Below are 21,059 nucleotides of genomic sequence, written 5' to 3'. Positions count from 1 at the left end.
TGTTCGAGGGTACTACCTAGTCTTCTTTCTTTTTCCAGATTGACTATTTATTGAGTAATAGTCTATTCAACCATGCCCTTAAGTTGAAATGACATTTTTTATGAACCAAGTTTCTAAATATATTCATGAATCCGTTTCTGTCCTTAGTAGTAGATTTTCTTGATCTTTTTGTTTATTTCTGGGTCAATACTGTATTGTTTTGGTTACTATAGCTTTATCATATGTTTTGGTACCTTATAAGGAATCAAATGTATTTTAGCTGTCTGTCTTCTACTAATGTTGACGGATGGGGTTGAGTCATACGTCTTTGAATTTTAAAAACCTTTTACATAGTTTGCATCCATGTGTGTTAAACTGATACAAATGAATAAATCAGAAGATGTCGGTGCTATTGATCGTGTACTTTGCATTCTCAAGGTCTCAAAGATTGTGGTGAAAAATAACTTTTCCAGTCTTTACCTCCTTTTGTAGCTCAGTACCTCAATGGGTTATTTCGTAAGCTGCTTCTTACTATTATTATTTTGAATAAGCAATGCATCCACAGTGTACAAAACCCCAAAAGGTGTAAAGGTGAGAAGCTGCGATACAGCGGAAGTACCTTCTGTTCCGGCCTCTTGGTCTCGGCTGCAGAAGCGAGATGACGAAGGGAACGTCGTCGTTGGGAAAGCGTCGGAGTGAGACGCACACTGTGGGCCGCCGATTTGGCTGTAAGGCCCACCATCTTCAGAAGTCTACCTGTGGCAAATGCAGCCACCCTCCCAAGTGAACGAGGAAGTGTAACTGGAGCGCTGAAGCTGAAAGATGGGAGTACCACCGGGACCGGGCGAATGAGGCGCCTAAGAACTGTACGCTGCAGACTCAGGCACGGATTCCGTGAGGGAAGGGCTCTCTGAGCCCAAGAGGGCAGCTGTTGTGGCATCCAGTTCATCTTAAAGATTTCAACGATTAGCTGCACAATAAATGTTCTGGCTTTGAAAACTAAAAAAAAAAAAAAAAAAAAAAAAAAAAAAAAGTGAGAAGTCTCTCCTCAGTTCTTCAGAAGCAGTCATACTACCAGTTTCTTCTTTAACATTCCAGGATGGCGGCACCCCATCTACTGTGCGCCTTGCTCTTTTTATTTGATGATAAATCTTGGAGATCATTCCATATCAGTCCATATGATGCTCTCTCAAGAGGGGGCTGTGCCATGTTTTATTTCACCAGGATGACAATTCAGTAGTTTTAATAAATACCCTTTATATGTATAAAATTCTCCAATATCTGGAAAAATTTTTCTGCCCATGAAACTGCCCATGAAACGTATTTGAATGTTCAGCTTTGATTCATATCATTAAGTTATATTCCAGGAAGTTTCTAGAAACTTCCTGAATGAAGACTGTGATGGAATTTGCTCAGACATGTGCTGAGGACCCAGGGGAACACTGCAAAGGGGCCAACTGGGACCCTGACAGTGAGAGGAACTGTGTATGTGTACGTATGTGTGTGTGATGTCCACACAGTAAGAAGTTCAAGGAAGAACTGTAAGCCAATTAATGAGAGTCCTTTAAAGCTCTAATAATGAGTGCAAGCATTAGTGGTTTGAATAAAGCTCCTTTGCCTTTATTATTCATTAGGAACTGGCAGTAAATAATAGGTTTGAATTTCACAGTCCTGATGCTGCTAATCAAAGCACAGAGCATTTCTTAAGATCATAAATTATTATCCTTCACAACAGTAGCATCAAGGGAATTTGATTTTTATGAATTGCTAACTGGGACACTGGGTAGCCTCCATTTGGGTCTTGAGCTGATTCAAAGGGAAGGAATCTGTTTATTACATATGGAAGCTGGAACCTGCTCTCACACATTGGGTGGGACCCAATTTCCTTGAACTCACAATATCGTTCTTACCTGGAGTCAGCTGAGGTGAGCAGTCCAGCCCAGATCAAACAGTCATGCTCCATGTTGGTAGTGGGTCATGATATTCAACTGGAAAGAGATTTTTTTTTTTTCCCAAGCAGGAAGAGGGCTTTGCCAGTGGGGCGTGAGGCTATTTGTGCTCTGCCCTCTTAGCGAGTTGGTTCCAGGTGTGGACGGGGTACCTTCCCCTCCCCTCCCCACCTCACCTGCATCTGGTCTGTAGTATCTCTCCCCTTCTCTCCACTTCTGCTCCCGCTGTCTGGGGAGACCATCTCTTTCCCTGGTGTGTCTTTCTCCACGCCAAGGGAAAGAAACAGAACACCGAGCTCTCATCCCTTCCTTTCATGTGATAAGGGCAGAAATAAGATGAATCTTCCTCTTCTGCCTTTTCTTCTTTCTACTCTACAATCTCCTCCCTCATTTTTGAAGCTCTTCTGGATTTCTGGTCCCCTGCATTGTGAAAGAAGGGGATGCATCCCTCTGCCTGACCCAGCCTAGCCCAGCCCAGTGCGCTCTCTTCACTCGTCATGGACTCGGTGAGCAGCCCCTGCGGCTCTTCCTGGGTCAGAGGACCCCAGCATCTCCCTGATGTCACCTTTCGGTGTCTGCTTCTCCTGGCACTTTGAGAGTCAGGGCTTAGCACTGCCAGTTAGCATGGACAGAGAAGATGTCTAAATAAAGAACTGGCCAACACCATCTTACTGTATTACAAAATTTTATTAGGATTAAGTCAAATTAGAAAACTTCATGCTTTGCCATTTGCCATATCTACCTGGAATGCCAAGTTATACTTAGCTGAGTACAAAACAGTTTGTGCCCCTGGATTTTACTGTTTGGAAAGCAAGAGAACCCGTGTGCATAGTGGCGTGCCTGACACCACCATGGTCTGTATTTAAAGCCTGACAACTGGTCAGCAAGCATATGTTACTTCCAAACTTTGGGTCCCAGGAAGACGCCATTCTTGCCTCCCTCAGACGCAGACTCATCAAAGCCTGGGCACCCGTGAGTGGGGCCTGCTTTTTGGAGTCTAATATTACATCTGTATTTCAAGAGAAGCTGGGCTTGAGGTATCTTAATGGCTTAAAGGCACAGGTCATGCAGCTGAATTCAAAGCTATTGTGTTGGTCTCTCCTCCAAGGGCCAAGAGCCACACCGCATAAGGGGAGGTGGTCCTGATGCTGCGTCCTTGCCTCCTCCGTGTGGTCCCCACACATCCTCAGCCCTGCTCTTCCCGGTCCTGCCCTGCACTGCTATTCAGCCGTGAAAGTTAGGATTGGAGGACAGGTCCCGGCTCCTGCCCGGGGGAGAGTGCCCTGTGCTATGGGATCTCATCACCTCGCAGCCCCCAGAGGCACCTGCCGCAGAGCCAGTAAGTGACTCAAATGCAAGGACAGGAAGGCTCATTATTCAGGTGAAACACGGTACTGGGAAGAGAACCCAGCTTTCCCTGGACGGGGTCCTAGCGAGGCGGAAAGTGGCACCGTGTTTAGAGCAGAGTGCACCCCAGCTGTAGCCAGCCCCTTCACTCAATGGGAAAAGCGGTGTGAAAAGGATGCGGAGGAGAACAGGAGGTCCCCACGAGCCAAGGGTTCTGTGAGGCGTCAACAGTGCTGTCGGGCACGTATCCGGGCTCTGCAAATAGCCCTACTTCGTTAAGAGCAAGTGGGAGCCTAGGTTCTAAAAATAGAAAACCTATCACTTTCTGAACAACTGGGCATTCCCTTCAGTTTAGGAGCCACACGTTTAAGCTCAGAAACTCTTTTTCTTATTTTTTAACTCTCCCTAATGAAGGGAATAAAAATCCAAAATCTGAGTGAAGGAGAGCTGCCCACAGACAAGAAACCCCCTGCAGACACAAGCACATCCGTCTCATCCTTCAGCAGCTAGACTCCTGGCGCCCCTGCCCCTCTCCGCTCCCCACCCCCAAGTTCATGAATAAAAATGGCGCTGTCAAAATCTTAAATTCAGTTGCATGATATAGAGGGCTGATAATAAATTCTCATTTCTTCAGGCACCAGAGGATACATGTGACAAGGTTTTGAATCTCTCCAATTTATGCCCTCAATACATCTTCCAGCCTCCCCTCTGCGCGGCCTCACCAGCGGCTCGTATCCCTCCGCGAGCCTCGCACGGCCTGCGATCACCTCGGCGCTGTTCGTGCCCGTTAGTTCAGCTGGGACTGACCCGGAGTTTGCTGGAGCTTGAGTTCATAGCCTCCTAGGCCCAGGTCCCCCTCATAGATGTTCTCCTTGCTCGGAGTCTGGGGCGAAGCTTTCTGGTCCAGATCCAGCCTGGCGGGAGGACTGCAAGGTGAGGGGGCTTGTTCCTGGAAATTCATGGCCAGCTCGTCCTGATTTACGATGCATTCTCCATCATCCTCTTTTAGCTGCTCCTGGATTTTGGAAAGAGAGAGAGAGGTCACTTCCTGATAAAGGCAGAAAACAATAGCAGTCCTACGGTGTACGAAAATAGGATGTTCGTTTTCCTTTTTTAACGGCCCGGTCTTTGCTGAAGTTTCTGCTAGTGCCTATGCCCCCTGCATGTCGTGGGCTTTTGAAGCGTTTCCCCGAGTCAGCACTGGGGACTCACATCATCACATGGCCATCAGGGTCTCCAGGCCTAGCCGGTGAGAGTTAGCCGTGCTAACTGAGCGCCTCTGTGGGTTAAGGGAGTTGAAATTAAACGCAGTGGATGCTTTGAATTGGTACCCAATCTGGGTGAGAGGAGTTAGGAGTCTGCAGAATCCTGTGACCTCATAGCACCGAATGGTTCTCAGTGTGGGCTTTGTAATCCTCCTGCCTATCACAAAATTCTTAAAACACAGTTTCTCTTATATTTTCTTTGAAAAATAAGTCCTCACAGTCTGTTTCTCGGGATGAGGGTCACAAGGCTAAACATGGTTGGAAGTTACCATAGTGGATGATGGTGGAAATGAACTAGGTCTGGCCAACAAGTTCTCCTCAGACAGAGCTTTCCTTGAAGAAGAGAATTAAAATCTCAACTCTTCTTCCACTTGTTTGGGGAAACCCAAACAAAATTACTTGTAGAATGGGCCCTGGTTAGGTGACCTCAGGTCAGTGTTTTCCAAGTTTAGCCTGTACTGGAGTCACCTGGAGGGCTAGTTCAAGTACAGACGCTGGGCCCCTGAGACCGAATTTGCATTTCTATTAAGTTTCCAAGTGATGCTGCGGCTGCTGGTTTGGGGACACACTTTGATGACCACTGCTTCAGACTGTTGTGCCCTGAGCACATCAGAGACTTGAGAGGCCCTTTTTCTCTGTTTATATGAGGGGTCGACCAGCTGGACAACCTCCAAAGGTGCCACAAACTCCAAGATTCTGCTCCTCTCCAATTCCTGGCACTCTGATTTACTGGTAATGAGTCTAATTGCTTCTCAGTGGTTTTTTTATTCCACTCCCTTGAGCTACAAAGCACAGGCTTAATAGTCAAAACCTCAAAACACAGCAGTTTGTGAGGACACATGACTTCGTTTATATTTTCAAAATCCATTTTATGGCTAAAAATATTGGTCACCATAAAAAATCTGCATTCTTAAAAGAAGAATGAGCCCACATCAGCTACAACTGGAGAGAGAAGAGAAATGCTTCTTGGTGCAGTGAATTTTAACTCCTTCCTCCTCAAGCTGGGAAGTAATAGCCTCGAGGTTGCTGGGCTCATCAGTATTCACCAAGCCTGTCCCTCTCGGGATAGTTACTCACCCCATAGGCCTGAGGACTGGTGAGCAGTCTGGAAATTGGGCCGCACCACTCAGGTAACGTTGTGGTCAATGGAGGACCAGAGTGGGTTAAAATCGGTTTCAGGTATCTGCGAGGCCTGTTAAGGAATCCTTGCTGGAAGGAAGGTGGGGTTTAGTTTCTCACACAGCACTAACATTTGCATGCAGTGAAAGGAGACAGTCATTCTTACCTCGACATCCCTACTCCCCCTTGTAGGAGGTAATTTGGCCTGCAAAAATTACTATTTATAATCTTGGCTCCACACACTTTCCCAGCTCTCCTGGTAGCCTTTCATCATGGAGAAATGGAGCCTGGACTAGCCAGTATCAGAGAGATGTGGAAACGGTCCTCTTCCCTCCCCTTCTCCCACTCTGTCTCATCTGCTTAGAGAATGCATCCTTAAGCATTATCTTCAACAATAGCATAAAGGATTGTGTTTTCTTAAAACTGCACACACAGCTTAAACCACCAGTAATTTTCACCAAGAAGCAAGAGGCATTTCATAAAATGTTCAGTCATTCTCAAACTGGGTAGTGAACAGAGACTGCCAAAATACTTTATTTTCCCCATTCAACGCAGTCGGTTTATACTTCATACCTCAGTGCATCCTGATACAAAATGTATGTCAATGAGCTGGTGCCCGGTTTATTCTATTGTCTGTCTTTCTCATCTCTTCATCCCAAAGTGCTCTACCAAGTTAAAAGAAAAACCTGTCCGTATAAAGCCATTATGTCTCCCTCCGATCTATCAATAATGAAATCCCTAGAGGCTGCCTCAGGTGGCCTTAGTCCTTTTCTTTTTTCCCTCAAAGAAAAGTAGTGAAATTATTTCACCGTTCCATCAGAACTAACTCTTAGGCTTTATATAATTTCCTCTGCTGGAGAATATTTCACCTCATCAACTTTCTGAAATGCTGTAATAAATAGGGAAAGGGGAAAAAAATGGAAAGAGGTTAATGTTGGCTTGTAGAGATACAGTCACCCCCAGGCACTCAAGACAAGAGATTATCTTGGAGGTGGTGCTGCTGGAGCTGGTCCACATCTGGACAGTGCCACTCCGTCATTCCTGGGATGCCCTGAGTGTGTGGGTCAGAGGGCGGATGCAGCCCGCAGGAGCTGGGAGTCTGGTTGCCCCTGGATTCAAACCCACTCACCACCACAGTGGGGACAGATCGGGAGAGGCTCCTGAACGTAGCCTAGTTATGATGAGAGGACAGCAACTGAAAAGATGCTTAAGAGGGTCTGTAATTCCAACTGCAAATGGAATACTTGATAACTCCTTTCAGATGAGCAACTGTTGTGCTCAGTTAAGGACCGGGAAGATATTAAAGTTCAGAGCCTGGCATTCCCTGGAACACCTTGTAAGTATTTCTACAACTCTGGAAAGCCCTTGATGATTTTCCATTAATTTTGATTACAGAGTGTTATTTCCTTCATTTGTTGGATAAAGGAATTGAGGCCTAGGGATATGATGATTTTAAACAATCCAAAGTCTCCCTTTGCTATTTGAATCCACCTTCAGCATATCCCAGCGGAAGGTGATTTATCAGGGCAGAATCATGTGCTTGACCAGCTGGTCCTCTGGAGAGAGAAGCTTGCAGACCTCACCCTTGCTGGTGAGCTGCGGACCCTTTCAGCCCGGGGCACAGGAGGAGGACATGTGGTCTTTTTTTTTTTTTTAGTTCCCAAATCAACTATTTTTTTTTTTTTTTTTGCTTTTTAAAAAAATTTTTTTAAATTGAAGTATAGTCAGTTACAGTGTGTCAATTTCTGGTGTTCAGCACAATTTCTGGTGTTCAGCACATATATTCGTTTTCATATTCTTTTTCATTAAAAGTTGCTACAAGATATTGAATATAGTTCCCTGTGCTATACGGAAGAAGTTTGTTCTTTATTTTATATATAGACATGTAGTTGTCTTAGGGTTTATGGTGGGCATATCAGTTTTTTAGGGAGGTGAGGCAGACAAGATACATGTACAACTGGAGTATAAATCAAAGAAAATCCTACAAACTTTATTTCTGGATAGAAAAGTGACAGCAAGTAAGCAACATGTTTAGAGACGTTGTAGAAACAAAAACGAAGGGGTTTGTCAGGGCGCTAAGAGTTAGAAAGGCCCTGGCAACTTTCCCGGCTTGAGGGTCTTAATACACTGAAATATCAAAATGCCAAAATAATACTACAAAAGTAAAACACAAATTTAAAACTGTGTAATGAACATTTTCTTCTTTTAATCCTGATGTGGTATCTCTGTAACTCTGTGTGTAATGTTGTCAGAGCTAACAGTGAATGACTGACTTTGTAACTTTTTGTGAATGTGAGGCCTGGACCAAGCCGGCTACCATTTGTCCTCCTCTGGACAGGCTCTGTGATTTCTGAACTCAGCCTGCAGCAGGAGATCCCAGGCCTCAGCCTACTTAAAAGGCTAAAAGCATTTATCAACCTGACTTTAAACTGTACAAGTTTTTCTCTAGAGCTGTTTCCCACAGAACACCTTCTTATGCATTCTTTGTTCTAGGTACAAGAATATTAAGAGTCCCAAAGCTGGAGGTGAACTTCATACCCAGAAGAGGGAAGGGGACCACTGCATCTGCAAAAGCAAGAACAACTTTGCAACAATTTGTTACTGTGTACATGATCTCTATGGAAACTAGCTCTGCCCCTTGAACTCTTAAACTTTCCCTATAAAACCCCCTGCCTTCTCTCCCCAGCAGAAATAAAGCTGCCTTTTTCTACTTCGTCCAAAACTCTGTCCTTGAGTCTCAATTCGGTAAGTGGGGTACAGAAGCTGTTTTTATTTTTGGTGTAGCAACACTACACCAAAAATAGCAATTTGGGTTAAATGTTGTGTAGGGAGCTAGTGTGAGGTGGTAGGTGAGAGGTGGGGAGAACCTGTTCATGTAAGACTCTTCTAGGAAACTCGTGATGCTATTCTGGCTGCCCTGGTATCTCAGTAGCTGTGAGTCAGAGGAATAAAACATACACCGTGAGGCAGTGAACGGATTGCATAAGCACCATCCACAGACGCGGCAGGCGTGGGGCAGAGTCCGTTTTCTCTGATGTCTTGGTTTGCCCAGTGCTTGCTGTATATTATGGGCTCAATGGATGTTTGTTGAATGTGTAACTGAAACTAGCACTGTAAACTGACTACACGTCAATAAGAAATAAGAATAAAAATTTTAAAAAATTTAAAAAAGAAGAAAAAAAATATTCAGGAGTGTTATGAGTGATGGAGGTAGATTCTGAGTAACTATGCCAAGAATGAAGGGGGCAGATTTACAGCCAATGAATGAGGTTTTCCTGAGGGTAAAAGGCTAAGAAATGTCAATTCAAAGGTGGACTTCTTAGGCCTAAGTTATTAGACAGAGGGGATGATGTGGTAATGGCACAGAATAAAGAGGCTAAAAACAACTTTTATGTGTCACTCACTCAGTCCCTCCTGTGTTCTTGCATATGCTCATATGTTTTTGTTTTATGTGCTAAACTAGTGAGGCATCCACATAAAGAAATGAATACCTATATTATAAAATAGAAAGCTCCCTTGTCTCCAGACAGTGGTTTCCTTGAGGGCAGGGCTGTCTCCTTCACCTGGATACAGTGCTTGGCACATTTTGGATGTTCAAGAAAAAGTTGTTAAGTGAATGAAGACCACAGGCTCAGAGAGAGTAAAAGAACCACTCAGAGGAACCCAGCCAGTTAGTTATCGGCCGAGCTGGGCCCCAGACTCCAGACATTTCCACCACTTTGGGCATCCTCCTTCTGCATAGAGACACGGAACAACAGGTCTCATCTGACTGAATAACTGATTTGGAATCCGGGAATCCGTGACTTTCTCGTTCTTCACTACCGAGCAGTGTCTGGAAAGTGGCTGGATCTCTAGGTTTACCTGAATTATTAAAAAGTAAGAAAACTCTTTTGATCTCCAAAAAACCCCAACTGCCAATTTGGCAAAATGTGTAATTTTTCTTATCAGGTTCTAGTGTAGGTTTGGAGAGAGAGATTCCCCATTGGATATTTTTGGTACAGCTAGTTTTGCTTCCCTAATAAGCTAGAAATGCATTGAGATGAAATGTTGAGCTCTGGGGGAATAAAACAATAACTTTTCTCATCTTTAAAGGGTATAAGTTTGGAAATAACAGTTTGGTTCAGGAGATGTAAGTAAAAGCTGGAACTCTACCCGGAATTTAACATGTGTGAAATAGGGAAGACAATTACCTCAGGCCAAAGGAGAAAGTGCATTGCTATCATCAGGTTCAGAACTAAATTCAGTGCTTAACTGAACTAATATTTAAAATATGCAGTAACATGAATTTCTCGTTTTTGTTTTGATTAAATCCTCGTGTTTTGTCGATTGTAAGTTGCCAAAACAATTGGGTGCACAGCTTGCTCATGCCTATGCCTCGTATGACATGGTCACACACAGATTGGTGAGATGCAAAAGCCCCAAGCAAAGATCCATGCCCTCTACTGCACACTGAATGTTTGTGTTCCCCCCAAATTCACATGTTGAAGCCCTACCCCTCGTGTGATGGTATTTGGAGATGGGGCCCTTGCGAGGTAATTAGGGTTTAAAGAGGTCATGAGGGTGGGGCCTCTATAGAGGGATTAGTGTCCTTGTAAGAAGAGACTCTCTCTCTACCTGTCCACAGAGAAGGGGTCATGGGAGCACACAGTGAGAAGGTGACTGTCAGCAAGCCTGGAAGAGAGTTCTCACCAGAACCTGACCATTCTGGCATCCTGATCTCAGACTTTCAGCCCCCAGAACTCTGAGAAAATAAATTTCATTGTTTAAGTCACCAGTCTGTGGTATTTTGTTATGACAGCCTGGGCAGATTAACACACCCCTCTTGCTGGTCTTCATAAAAGTCTTTGATTTGAGAACCCTAAAGAGCTATGTTCTATCTTGGGTTTCTCTAAACTTGCCTGATCATGAAGATAATCTTGGCATCTGATAAAAATTCAGATATCCAAGTCTTCCCCTGGAGATTCTGACTTGGCAGTTCTGGGAAGTAGCCCTGGACTCTGTACTTTCAATACAGAGTTCCTGTATTTCAAGTGTCCCAGGTGACCAGTGATCAGGCAAGTATGGAGCACAGTGGTCTCTCTCCAGTGTATTGCCCTCTATGTGGGACTCAAATCTCAAACAGGAAGAAAAAGAACATGGCCTCTTATGTTGTAAAGCCATCATTTTTAGCGTAAGGATAGGCAGAAGACCCATCTGCCCAGAGCCCAGACCTATCCGGTGCCAATTGTTTCATATCATCTAGGGGATGGGCTGGCAACTTGGCTTAACAAGCTGAAGTCTTGATGATGTAACTCCTGAGAGTGGATTAATGAAGCATCGCACGTTGGCTTTTGTAGGAAGACTTTGTGTCTACCAAAAGCATCTGAATGTGTTTGTATGTATAGGCTTGATAAATGGTCTTCTTATCAGGATGAAATACTTGTTAAAGCAGAGGTGTGTACAGAAGGAAAGCACATTTATCTTTTCAGTAATACACCTTGCATCTTTTTAGTTATAAGGCATTTCTATATGTCTTATTTTCTCTTTACAACTATAGGTGGCTATTACAGTCCCATTTTACAGATCAAGGCAAGTGTAATCCGATGGCTTTTAAATTCTCTTCTAACCTACCTATACCTCACTTTCAAGAGTGCATTTAGCTTTTAGGGCTGACGTGCCACCAGTGATGGTCAGGGGTCAATGCCAGGTGGTGGGGAAGGATAAGCACATCCTGGAGTGGAAGCCAACCTTGCCCTCCAGGCCCGTATGTTACTGCAGGAAACCAGGTCCCACTAGCTATTGACTTGCTATGTCCCCACACTGCTATTTACACAGCACCCATGCACAGGACTAGCAGAGGATACCCCCAAATTGTACACACCCCATCACTCTTTGATTCCAATATACAAGTCACACCCTTCATGCTTTGTTTCACAGGAAACGGGGACTAACAAACTGAATGTGTTCTCCCTCTTTTCTTTGGATATGTTGGATTCTGTAATTGGACATTCCCTGTCTTGCCTTTTTGCTTAAGATTGTGATAAATCATTTTGCTGAGCTGTAGCTGGTGTTCAGATTGGAGCAAGGCTTTAAGAGTCCAACCAAAAGCCCTCCTCTTTAAGCTGTTTCATCAATTTGTTCTCTCTAGTTCAAGGAAGGACTTCTGATTCTGCTCTGCACACAAGTAGAGAACACATGAATGGGATCCTGTCTTTGCTGCAGCCACTCTATTTCAAGAACAAGCTATCAGGATGGTACCTTCTCCTAGGCTATGCATGAAGCTCTGGTTTAAAAACAAGGAAAAGGTAGAAACCCACTATCCACACACACAGGTGAACATGTGTTCCTTTGGTTGACCTTGCCCGTTTTAAAGGAAATTGCCCAAGACGACTGCTGGGGCAGAAAGGAAGCCTGAATAAACCTGCTGGGTCAGCAGAAAAAGCTGGCCAGGAGTGACTGCAACCCACTTCAGCCTGGTCTCGCTCTGCTATTCACGTCTGTTTGATGAATGGCTCTCCCTTCCAAGCCAAGCTGGTGTGTCCCTTCCTCCCCTAGCCTCCTCAGATCTGCCATGCCGAACTGTTTCAGCTCCATGGCAGCTCCAAAGCAACGTGTACATACCTGCCTGATAGCGTTTATCATGTCGGAGTGAAGCTAATTGCTTACATCTCCGTCTTCCTCTTTAGACTCTAAACTCCTTGAGGGCAAGAAATTTATTATTAAATAAAATCTTTTTATTGTAAAATGAAAAAGGGCTACATCAAACCTCACAGATCCAGTGTATATCTTTACATCATTACCTCATTACCTTATATCATTACAAGATGAGGAAATCTTCCAAGTTCCAGGAAATAGAACTTTGTCGCCTACCCTTGAAGCCCTTTCCAGGTGATTCATCCTAATCAAAACTTCTTTGTCTCCCCTAAAGCCAGTATGATGATTTTTATACTAATCACTTCCTTGAATTTTTAGTTACAGTTTTATCACTCAAATGTGCATTCTGGCACACTACAGTTTGGTCTTGCCTATTTAAAAAAATGTGTTATGTCTTTTAAGCTATAGATTCCTCTTCCACCCTTTTCTTTACAATTTATCTGCTGAAGAACCTGGGCCATTTGACCTGTGGACATTCCCGTGTTCTGAATTTCTGATTGCAAACTCATGTGCAGCCCAGCATGTTCCTCTGCCCTTGGTATTGCTGCAAATTGCCAGCTGGATCCGGAGACTGGGTAAGATTTAGGTTCTAATTCTATCCCTTTGGCAAGACTAAAGATACCATATCTGGTTGTCTCTTTTTGTGTGATCTTCACGGCCAGTGATGTGTAATACCTCTATCTATTTGCTCTCTGGGATGCACAAATGATGAAATTCTAATTTTATCTTTTTATTATTTTATTAGGTAGAATACTTCTATAAAGAGCCACTTTTCGTTTGTCTGACTGGGATATTCTGTGGAATAGTCAATATAGGAAGAGCAAGATAAATGTTTGATTTACTCCATCTATTTATTTGTTTTCCGGGTAATGATTGGTTATGACCCTCTGAAAATAATGGATTCTTTGTTTAAATATCACTATAAGGTAATGAATTTAAATGAAGTTTATTGTAATTATTATCACTATTGAAGCTCAGACTGACCCTTCTTTGGTCAGCGGGTGTCCTCAGTGTGGCTTCTGAGTCCTACTGACATGATACCAGTATCTCTGACAGCTTCCTGGTCATCTGTCTGACAAGGTGTTGTAGGCTCATCTTGTACATTTCCTGTTTCAGACCTCAAACCAACTACTTCTCCAAAATTCTCTGGATTCTTTTAGTGAGAAATGGTATTTTAACTGCACCATCTGGGCACCAAGGGTTGCAATATACAGTATTGGTAAATGTTTAACAACGGACTCTCTGGAAAAAAGGGCAGATCTGTAGCATTTCCCAATTTCTGTGGTGTAAATACTCCCATTATGGCTGATTCCAGTACACCAGCACTAAGTCACTAAATGTGGAGTTTGAACAGGATGTGTTCAGTCTGTTCTCACCAGCTGTTGCAAACCAGCTTTACCACACCACTGGTTATATATGTCATGAGTTCCTATGGATACTTCCAATTCAATTTCAAGCGTTTCTGATTCTCAAGGACATAGGAATGATAGAATAGTCCATAGTTACTCATTTGTTTTATCCATGGTATTACACTTACGGGGTCTCATAATAAGAATACTGATACTACCACCATAATAATTACATAATATGTTAACATTTTTTGCTTATCCTCCCTCCATTCTAACATCTCATTAAAAAAGGAAAATCTATAGTACAACTATACGTAGTTGGACTATATTTACATTGTCAGATCATATAGCCATTGCATTCCATACTCTCTCTCTCTCAGCTCTCACTTAATCTTAGCTCTACAGGTAACTGTATATTTAATGCTCACTTTCAGGCCTCTTGTCAATGTCTTTCTAGTCATTTTGATTGTCTGAAGCTTGTTCTTCAGTAGATTTCTCAGTAAGGACTCACGGGAACATTCTCTGAGTTCTTGAGTATTGATAACAGTTTGTACTCTTTATACATTGAAAGTCCATTTTTCTGGACATAAAATTGTTGACTTGCATTTTCTTTACTTGATTACTTAAATATGTTTCTAACTTCTTTTGACATAAGGAGTTTTTCCTGAAAAGTCTAATGAAAATATAGTTTTATTTCCCTTCTAAATCACATGTGTTTTTTTCTATAGATGCCTGAAGAATTTTTCTTTAAAGTTCAAGAATTTCACTAATTTTTTTCTGATGTTGGTTGATCCTAGTTGATAGTCTTAGGTACATGGTGTGTTCTTTCAATGTGTAGTTTCAAGTGTGTTAAATGTGTTGCATTTCAGAAAAGTTCTCTGGAATTAGGAATTATTCTGTTTCCTTGCTTTGCTTTTCTTTTACAAGAATTCCTATTTTCTGAATGTTCAATCTTCTTTGCCTGTCTTCAATATTTGTCATTTTTCTCTTGAATCCTTTTAATCTTTTTCTTCATTCTTTTTGATTCAAAAAACTTTTCTTTCTTTTCACCTGATATTTCCTCTCAAGATATTAGTCATTGTGTTGATTTGCTTTTGTAGTCCTTCTAATTTACTATTCATGTCTGAAAGGGTTTTTAAATTTTAAATTATTTACAGAGGTTCTTTTTTTCTAATTCAGATACATCTTATATCATTTTCTTAATGTCTTTTAACTTGTTTTAGTATAGTTTGTTGTAGTTTTGATACATTATGGGCACATCTCTCTGGCATGCTTCCATTGTTTGCAGAGATGTTATTCTGGCCTTTTTTCATCCTTTTTTTTTTCTTATAATAACACTGTATGGGTTTTGATTTCTTTTCTGTTGTTCCTTTTTATGTGAAATTAGTTCTCCTGAACTTATAGAATGAGGCCAGGTTCAGGAAAGCTTTTCTGACTCCATAGGGTTCCCTCTTCTGTTATTTTCATATAGTGGTAGACATGGTGGTCTACCAGAATTTGCATTCTGAGCTTTCCTGCCATGTTTCCCCCACTAACTGGTCTGGACCTTGTCTTTCCTTTATCACTATCGTCTCTATGCAGCTCAATTTTGATTCCACTCCAAGGATGTTTCTCCCGAGTGCAGGGCCCTGACCTGGAAGAGGGCCCTGGGGGATCCATTCTGAGAGCTCTTGGGAGTCTCAACTGCCCCGTCCCCTTCAGGACCTCTTCCTGGGGACTTTTACTTGCTCCTCTCAGAGAAAGCTATACCCTCACTCCCCACCCCAACACATGTGTTAGGAACATTTATCAAATTGGTCCAACTACACTTTCCAGGAAATACTATTGGCCATTTGGCAGATCTCCTGATTTCAAGTCCGTCAGATGCTACCTCATTGCTTCCTTTTCCTCCTGGATGGACACTTGAGCTATGGGTGGTTCATTTCTACTCACTTGTCATTTGGAGTTTGTGAGAAAACTTGCCCCTAGTTTTGTTGTAAATGTGTCCATGGATTTTGGCATTGTTATCTAATTGTTCTGCCTATTTTGATGCAGGGATTTGGAGGGATTGAAAGACTGCTGCTGGTACCACTGCCATCTTCCCAGAATCCTCCTGGAACTGTATTTTATTTGATCTCCTATTTTTGGTGATTAGTATCTAGCATATTACATGTGAATGGAGATGTGGTCTAGTTAGATTTGTAAATTGTGCTCTGTATGAACTGCCTTAACTGACTGGAAACTGTCTGTAATTTAACCAATGTAGCTTAGATCTACCAAAATGGACTTCCTATGTCACAGCTGGTGAGTCAGGTGGTACCTAGAGCCGTGATTCTTACCCTTCCCTGGCCTTGGACTGGTGTCTCTGAAAAAAATGCCCGTGTGCTCATTATTTGCATACAGTTTCACATGACGTTTCAAGTGCTCCCCTAGAGCCCCTGAGCTAGGAAACTCTGGTCAAGGGTGATTAAGTATTAAGCGTGAGGGCCGACTGAAGGCAGATAAAGCGGTGTGCCTGCTATCCTATTTGCATTGGGAGCCAGTTTTATCAGGTATCTATAGGATCTACCTATCAAATGTTGATAGTTCTCTTGGGCTCTGCCATTCCAGACAGACAATTCAGGGACAGAGAAAGGGCAGTGGAGTTCATTGGAAAGGTTAAAGGAAAGAAGACAGTTGTAGGAGACCAAAGCAACCAGCTAAGTAGGGCAAGTGGACACAAGATAAACAGGGAGAGATGTTGGAATCGCGAGGCTGGAGGAAACCTGAGAATTCACCTGATTCACAGCCTCAGCTCTAAATACAAAGGCAAGTCCAAACTTGGGGCTTCTCCAAGTGTGGTCACCTGATCATCTCCATCAGAATGGCTTTTGCTTGTTAAAATGCCGTTCTGGGCCCTTGACCCTGACCCCCTTGGGTGGGGGCCTAGTGATCTGCATATTAACAATCCCTTGAAAACCACTGGTCTAAGTGATGCAGAGGAGAATGGCACCTCTGCTTTTAAGGGACTCTGGATGTGGAGGGGCCACATCCACGAGCCGCACGGTGCAGGCATTCAACAGGAACAGTGACGACGACAACATTACTTTTACTCTTACTACTATCGCTTCTCTTCCTACTATTGTGCCCTTAAAATTTTTCCATTTGGGCACAGGATGGGATCACCAGATTTCCAGGAATCTTTGCTGCCTGTCAGATGCAGTGAAATCCATTTGCACCGTATGGAATGGGACATTTGGCACACTGTTTTGTGAGAAAGTGGTTCTGGAGAAAAATGCTGCTGTTACTCACATGGAGTGGGTCTTGGCTTTTCAAGGCCTTCTGGTTAGAGGAAGGGCTGCCCAGATCCGGAGCCCCTGCTGGCTCATGGTGATTTTGACAAAAGGACTTGACGGGTCACCTCCCTTGCAGCGTGTTGGAGAACTGGGCTCTCTGAAGTAACTGCCCCAGCGTTCCAAGTCTCCACGCTGGTTTGGAGGGAAATTTCTGTTTGATTTCTGCCCCCAACACTGATTAGATAAGGTCATGTGAGTATTGGAGCCTCAGCTGGCTCCCTTGGACGTCACATTTAAGATGGAGATGGCCAGGCCTGCCCGAGCCCTCTGTGGTTCCTTCAGTACCCCATGGGGCTGGGCCCTTCCCTCGATATCCAGAAGCGAGAGTGGGTTAGAGGGGCCTGGTCCCCATGTGGGCATGGGCAGCAAGACCATGGGGATGCGTGGCTCTACTCATCTCCTACCTCCGGGGAAACAGAGACAGTCACTTCTGCACTGGCAGCCTCAGTGTGGACTCTGTGGGTCAGGATGCTCAGAGCACAAAGCTAAAGAGGAAACTATCTTCAGTGCTTTCCTGGGGAAGAAGACAGCAGACACCAAACACAGATGGCTGGGGTTCTGGCTCTGTGACTGCTTCTCCATTTGAGCAAAGGTCTCCAACTCTTTGTGCCTCTGTTTTCTCATTACTGAGGAGAGACATGATGCTGTGTTAGATCTGGTTAGGTAATTGTTTAGAGATTACAATTATCTTGTGTCTTTGTTTCCGAGGGCTGTGTAACAAAGCACCACAAACTGAGTGGCTTAAAGTAACAGAAACGTATTGTTTCCCAGTTCTGGAGGCCCGGAGTCTGAGATCAAGGTATGGCCAGGGCTGGTTCCTTGTGACGGCCATGCGGTCCCAGGCCCCTCTCCTAGCTCCTGGATACGGCCAGAACTCCTTGGTGTTCCTTGGCTGGTAGGTGTACCACCCCCTCTCTGCCTCCATCTTCCATGCTTTCTCCCTGTCTTCACATGACTGTCTTTTTATGAGCAAACCAGTGACGCTGGATCAGGGACCCACCCTATTCCAGTATAACTTCATCTTAATTTAACAAATTACATCTGCGACGAACCTATTTCCAAATAAGGTTACATTGTGAGGTGCTGGGGGTTAGGACTTCAATATATCTTCTTTGGGGGGAAACTATTCAGCCCACAACCTCCTGCTCCTTCTGGATAATCCTAAATCTTCTGTTTATGTATGTATTTATTTTGGGGTAGGAGTTAAAAAGACAGACAGGCTGGGTTTGAATCACAGATCTGCTACTTCTTCTCTGAGTGTAAGCAAATTTCCTAAGCTCGTTGAGCCTCATTTTCATCATTCAAAAAATGGAAATAGCTCACAATAGTGACCTCAGAGGGGAGAGGATTAAGTGAGATAAAAATAGATCCATTTTTTAGCACAGGTCTGGGCACCTAATAAGCATAGACAAACATTAGTTAACATTATTATTTTTTTCCACTGTGCCCTTGGAGGAGTTATAAGTATTAGAAATCTATTTCAAATATCCCCAAGTCAATTTGCTCAGCCCCCACATGCCCTGCGGAGTTCCTGATTTTCCTTCTGCTGTCTGCTGGAGCCCTGAGAAAGAGATGTCCAAGTTTCTCTCAGAAGATTCCCTTCTATTCTTGGAGAGGTGCCCCTTACACGGGGGTGTCCAGGGAGGCTCTGCTCACTGCTGCATGTCAGCGGGATTTCCATGGAGTGCTTACAGTTCGAGGCTCCTCCATGGGAACGAGGCACTCACTCAGAAGGTGGGGCTTTCGTATTGGGCATCAGGCTTTTAAGGTCACCTTAGAGTAACCCTTTCTCATCATCCTATTTGTTTTTCTGGGCCCTGGTGGTCATTGAGGCCAATCTGACTTTCCCATCCTCTGAAGACACCACCTCTTCCAGGGCATTTAACAAACTCCTTAGTAGAACGCTCTTTGAAGAAGACAGATCGCTCCCTCTCTCCCTCCCCTTATCTCTCTCTCTCTGTCTGTGACTGTCTGTCTGTCTGTCTGTCTGTCTCTCTCTCTCTCTCTCACACACACACACACACACATTGACGGTGACTGCTTTAACCCATTGAGTTTGTTACGCGTGTGGGAGTCAGGATAAGTGACACTGGGCTATTTTGCACTATGGGATGAAGCCCATTCAGGGGACATCACAAACTCTATTTCCTTTGACTGAGAGGACACCAGGGGAGAGCCCTTTACTGTTACAAGGTCGCATGTCATAAATAATCTCATTCTTATCTCCAGGCACATTTTTCTCTCAGATGCAGTCACTTTCAAACTTTTTTTTCACCTCAAACCCCTACCTGGAAATACATTTTACAACTGCTCCTCAGTACATGTCCTAGCATCTGCTCAGTCTTACAACTAAAAATACTTCTGTGATGCACTTGGATCTAGTCCTATTCCTATTTTTATTCCTAGCCCTATTCTGTCCCATCCTACCCTGTCCCCTCTGACTGCTGTGTGCTTCTGCTCGGCGTTGCTGGTAGGCACTGGTATCCAGATATCCAGTTCTAGTGTCACTTCTACACTGACGCATAGAAAGCCAGCAACCCCCCAGCTGATGCTTTCCCTGCCACAGAGGCCCAAGGACGCCTCGGGTTGAGATGGTGGGGCCACACATCAAAGCTTCCTGGATGACTAGTTGCCACATGGTAGACTGTTGCCCTAGAGGCTCATGTACATCCTCAGCAGCCTTTAAGTGAGAGAGAAATAAAAGTGTTTGCTGGGCCCCTAAGATCTGGGAAGTGTTTGTTACCACAAGATAGTCTTACCTATTCTAACATGGTATTCTGTCTTATTCTAATTTTTCTTTTCTTTAAGAAATGCAGGTCTTGAGTTATGGGTAGCCTCCTACAGTTTGCAAATCATTTTTCCAAAGCATTTGCCACACTGATAGCCCCAAAGTTTAGACAGAGCGAGAACTCCACAGAGGAGGGAGAGCACGTAGCAGTGCCGTCTCTCCTCAGGGTTCCACCTTCCTAGGATTGGTTGGCTTAAGGACTGGATGATTGTGTGACTTGGGACATAGAGAGTCAGGCTGCAGTAGCTTTGACTGGGGAGTCACTGGGAACAAGTTCCAAAGGTGACCGAATCGTGGACTTGCCTTCCTGTGGGACTTTGCCTTTTGGCTCTATGTGCATCCAGATTCAGGCCTCATGTATTCTGTGTTTTATCAATAGGCCTACATGCACTGAGAACCCAAATTACAGGTGTATCCTGGCTATTACTAAAAGAAGCTGGAGTACAGATGCATGGTTGCTACCACTGTCCTGTGGAGTGGAGACGTCAGTGGCCTCCATCGCGGCCACGTCCCTTGCTAGACACATGAACTTCATTGTCCTCAGCTGATCCCACAGCTTTCCAACCTTGTTCCCCACACTCTCCTCAAAGCCTTAGTTTCTGGTAAGGGAAATTGGGCCCTGATTCCTGTTTACGTATCCCTTGTCCCCTTGGGGCCTTTCCCTCTTTCCTCCATTTGAACAGCTTTTCTTTGCACCTTGGCACTTGGAAATCCTAAATCCTTTCAGACACAGATCAACTGTCACTGCCTCTGAAACCCCAGGGATCTTTTACTTACTCCTCTCCTAGGACTTGCTACTTTCTACCTAATGGTTAGTAAAGTACAGTGCTCCTTGTCTAACCCCACCTTGAACTAGAGCTGTTCTCTTTTAGCGTTTTCATCTTGGGGTTCCACACAAAATTCCATCCAAATAAAAGAGTCCCTATGACCTTTAACCATAATAAACAACAATAACCAAAACACATACCCCAAAGTTAGGAAACCCACTGACCGAAAAAACAAGGTTGATCGACTAAGGCTGAGAGGCAAGGCCTTTGTAGGCTACTCACATTTCCCACATTGACTAAGTACTTTTATCTTTGCATGCTCTGTTTCCTTTACCAGGAATGCCCTTCCTCACTTTGTCTTTTGGGGAGGCCTATTTATTCTTTAAAGCCTGTGGGATAGATTGCTTTCTGCCTAGCCAATATCCAGTCTCCCTTTCCTCCTTACAGTGGGCAGAGATTTTATTTCCTCAGCAGATTTGGTGGCCAATGGAATGGAAGAAATTTGTTGGGTAGAATTTTGAGAGAAGCTCTGCAAAGAGAGCATCAGTT

General features: G+C 43.9%; 1 protein-coding gene and 1 pseudogene across 1 annotated transcript in view; one reads left to right on the top strand and one right to left on the bottom strand.

The window, feature by feature from the left end:
• Positions 1 to 600: 600 nt before the first annotated feature.
• LOC141578618 (large ribosomal subunit protein eL37 pseudogene) lies at positions 601 to 2,319 on the top strand (annotated as a pseudogene).
• A 277-nt stretch (positions 2,320 to 2,596) lies between these two features.
• Positions 2,597 to 21,059, bottom strand: part of SLC9A9 (solute carrier family 9 member A9) — a 500,318-nt gene continuing 481,855 nt past the window's right edge. The window contains exons 15-16 of the mRNA XM_010952224.3: positions 5,618 to 5,723; positions 2,597 to 4,290 (exon numbers count right to left, since the gene is read on the bottom strand). Coding sequence (XP_010950526.2) covers positions 4,063 to 4,290; positions 5,618 to 5,723 — 334 coding nt within the window. The 3' untranslated portion in view covers positions 2,597 to 4,062. The remainder of the gene's footprint in view (positions 4,291 to 5,617; positions 5,724 to 21,059) is intronic.

Source organism: Camelus bactrianus, chromosome 1 (genome assembly GCF_048773025.1).
Source record: "Camelus bactrianus isolate YW-2024 breed Bactrian camel chromosome 1, ASM4877302v1, whole genome shotgun sequence".
NCBI lineage: Eukaryota > Metazoa > Chordata > Mammalia > Artiodactyla > Camelidae > Camelus > Camelus bactrianus.
This window is presented reverse-complemented; position numbering and strand designations above follow the sequence as displayed.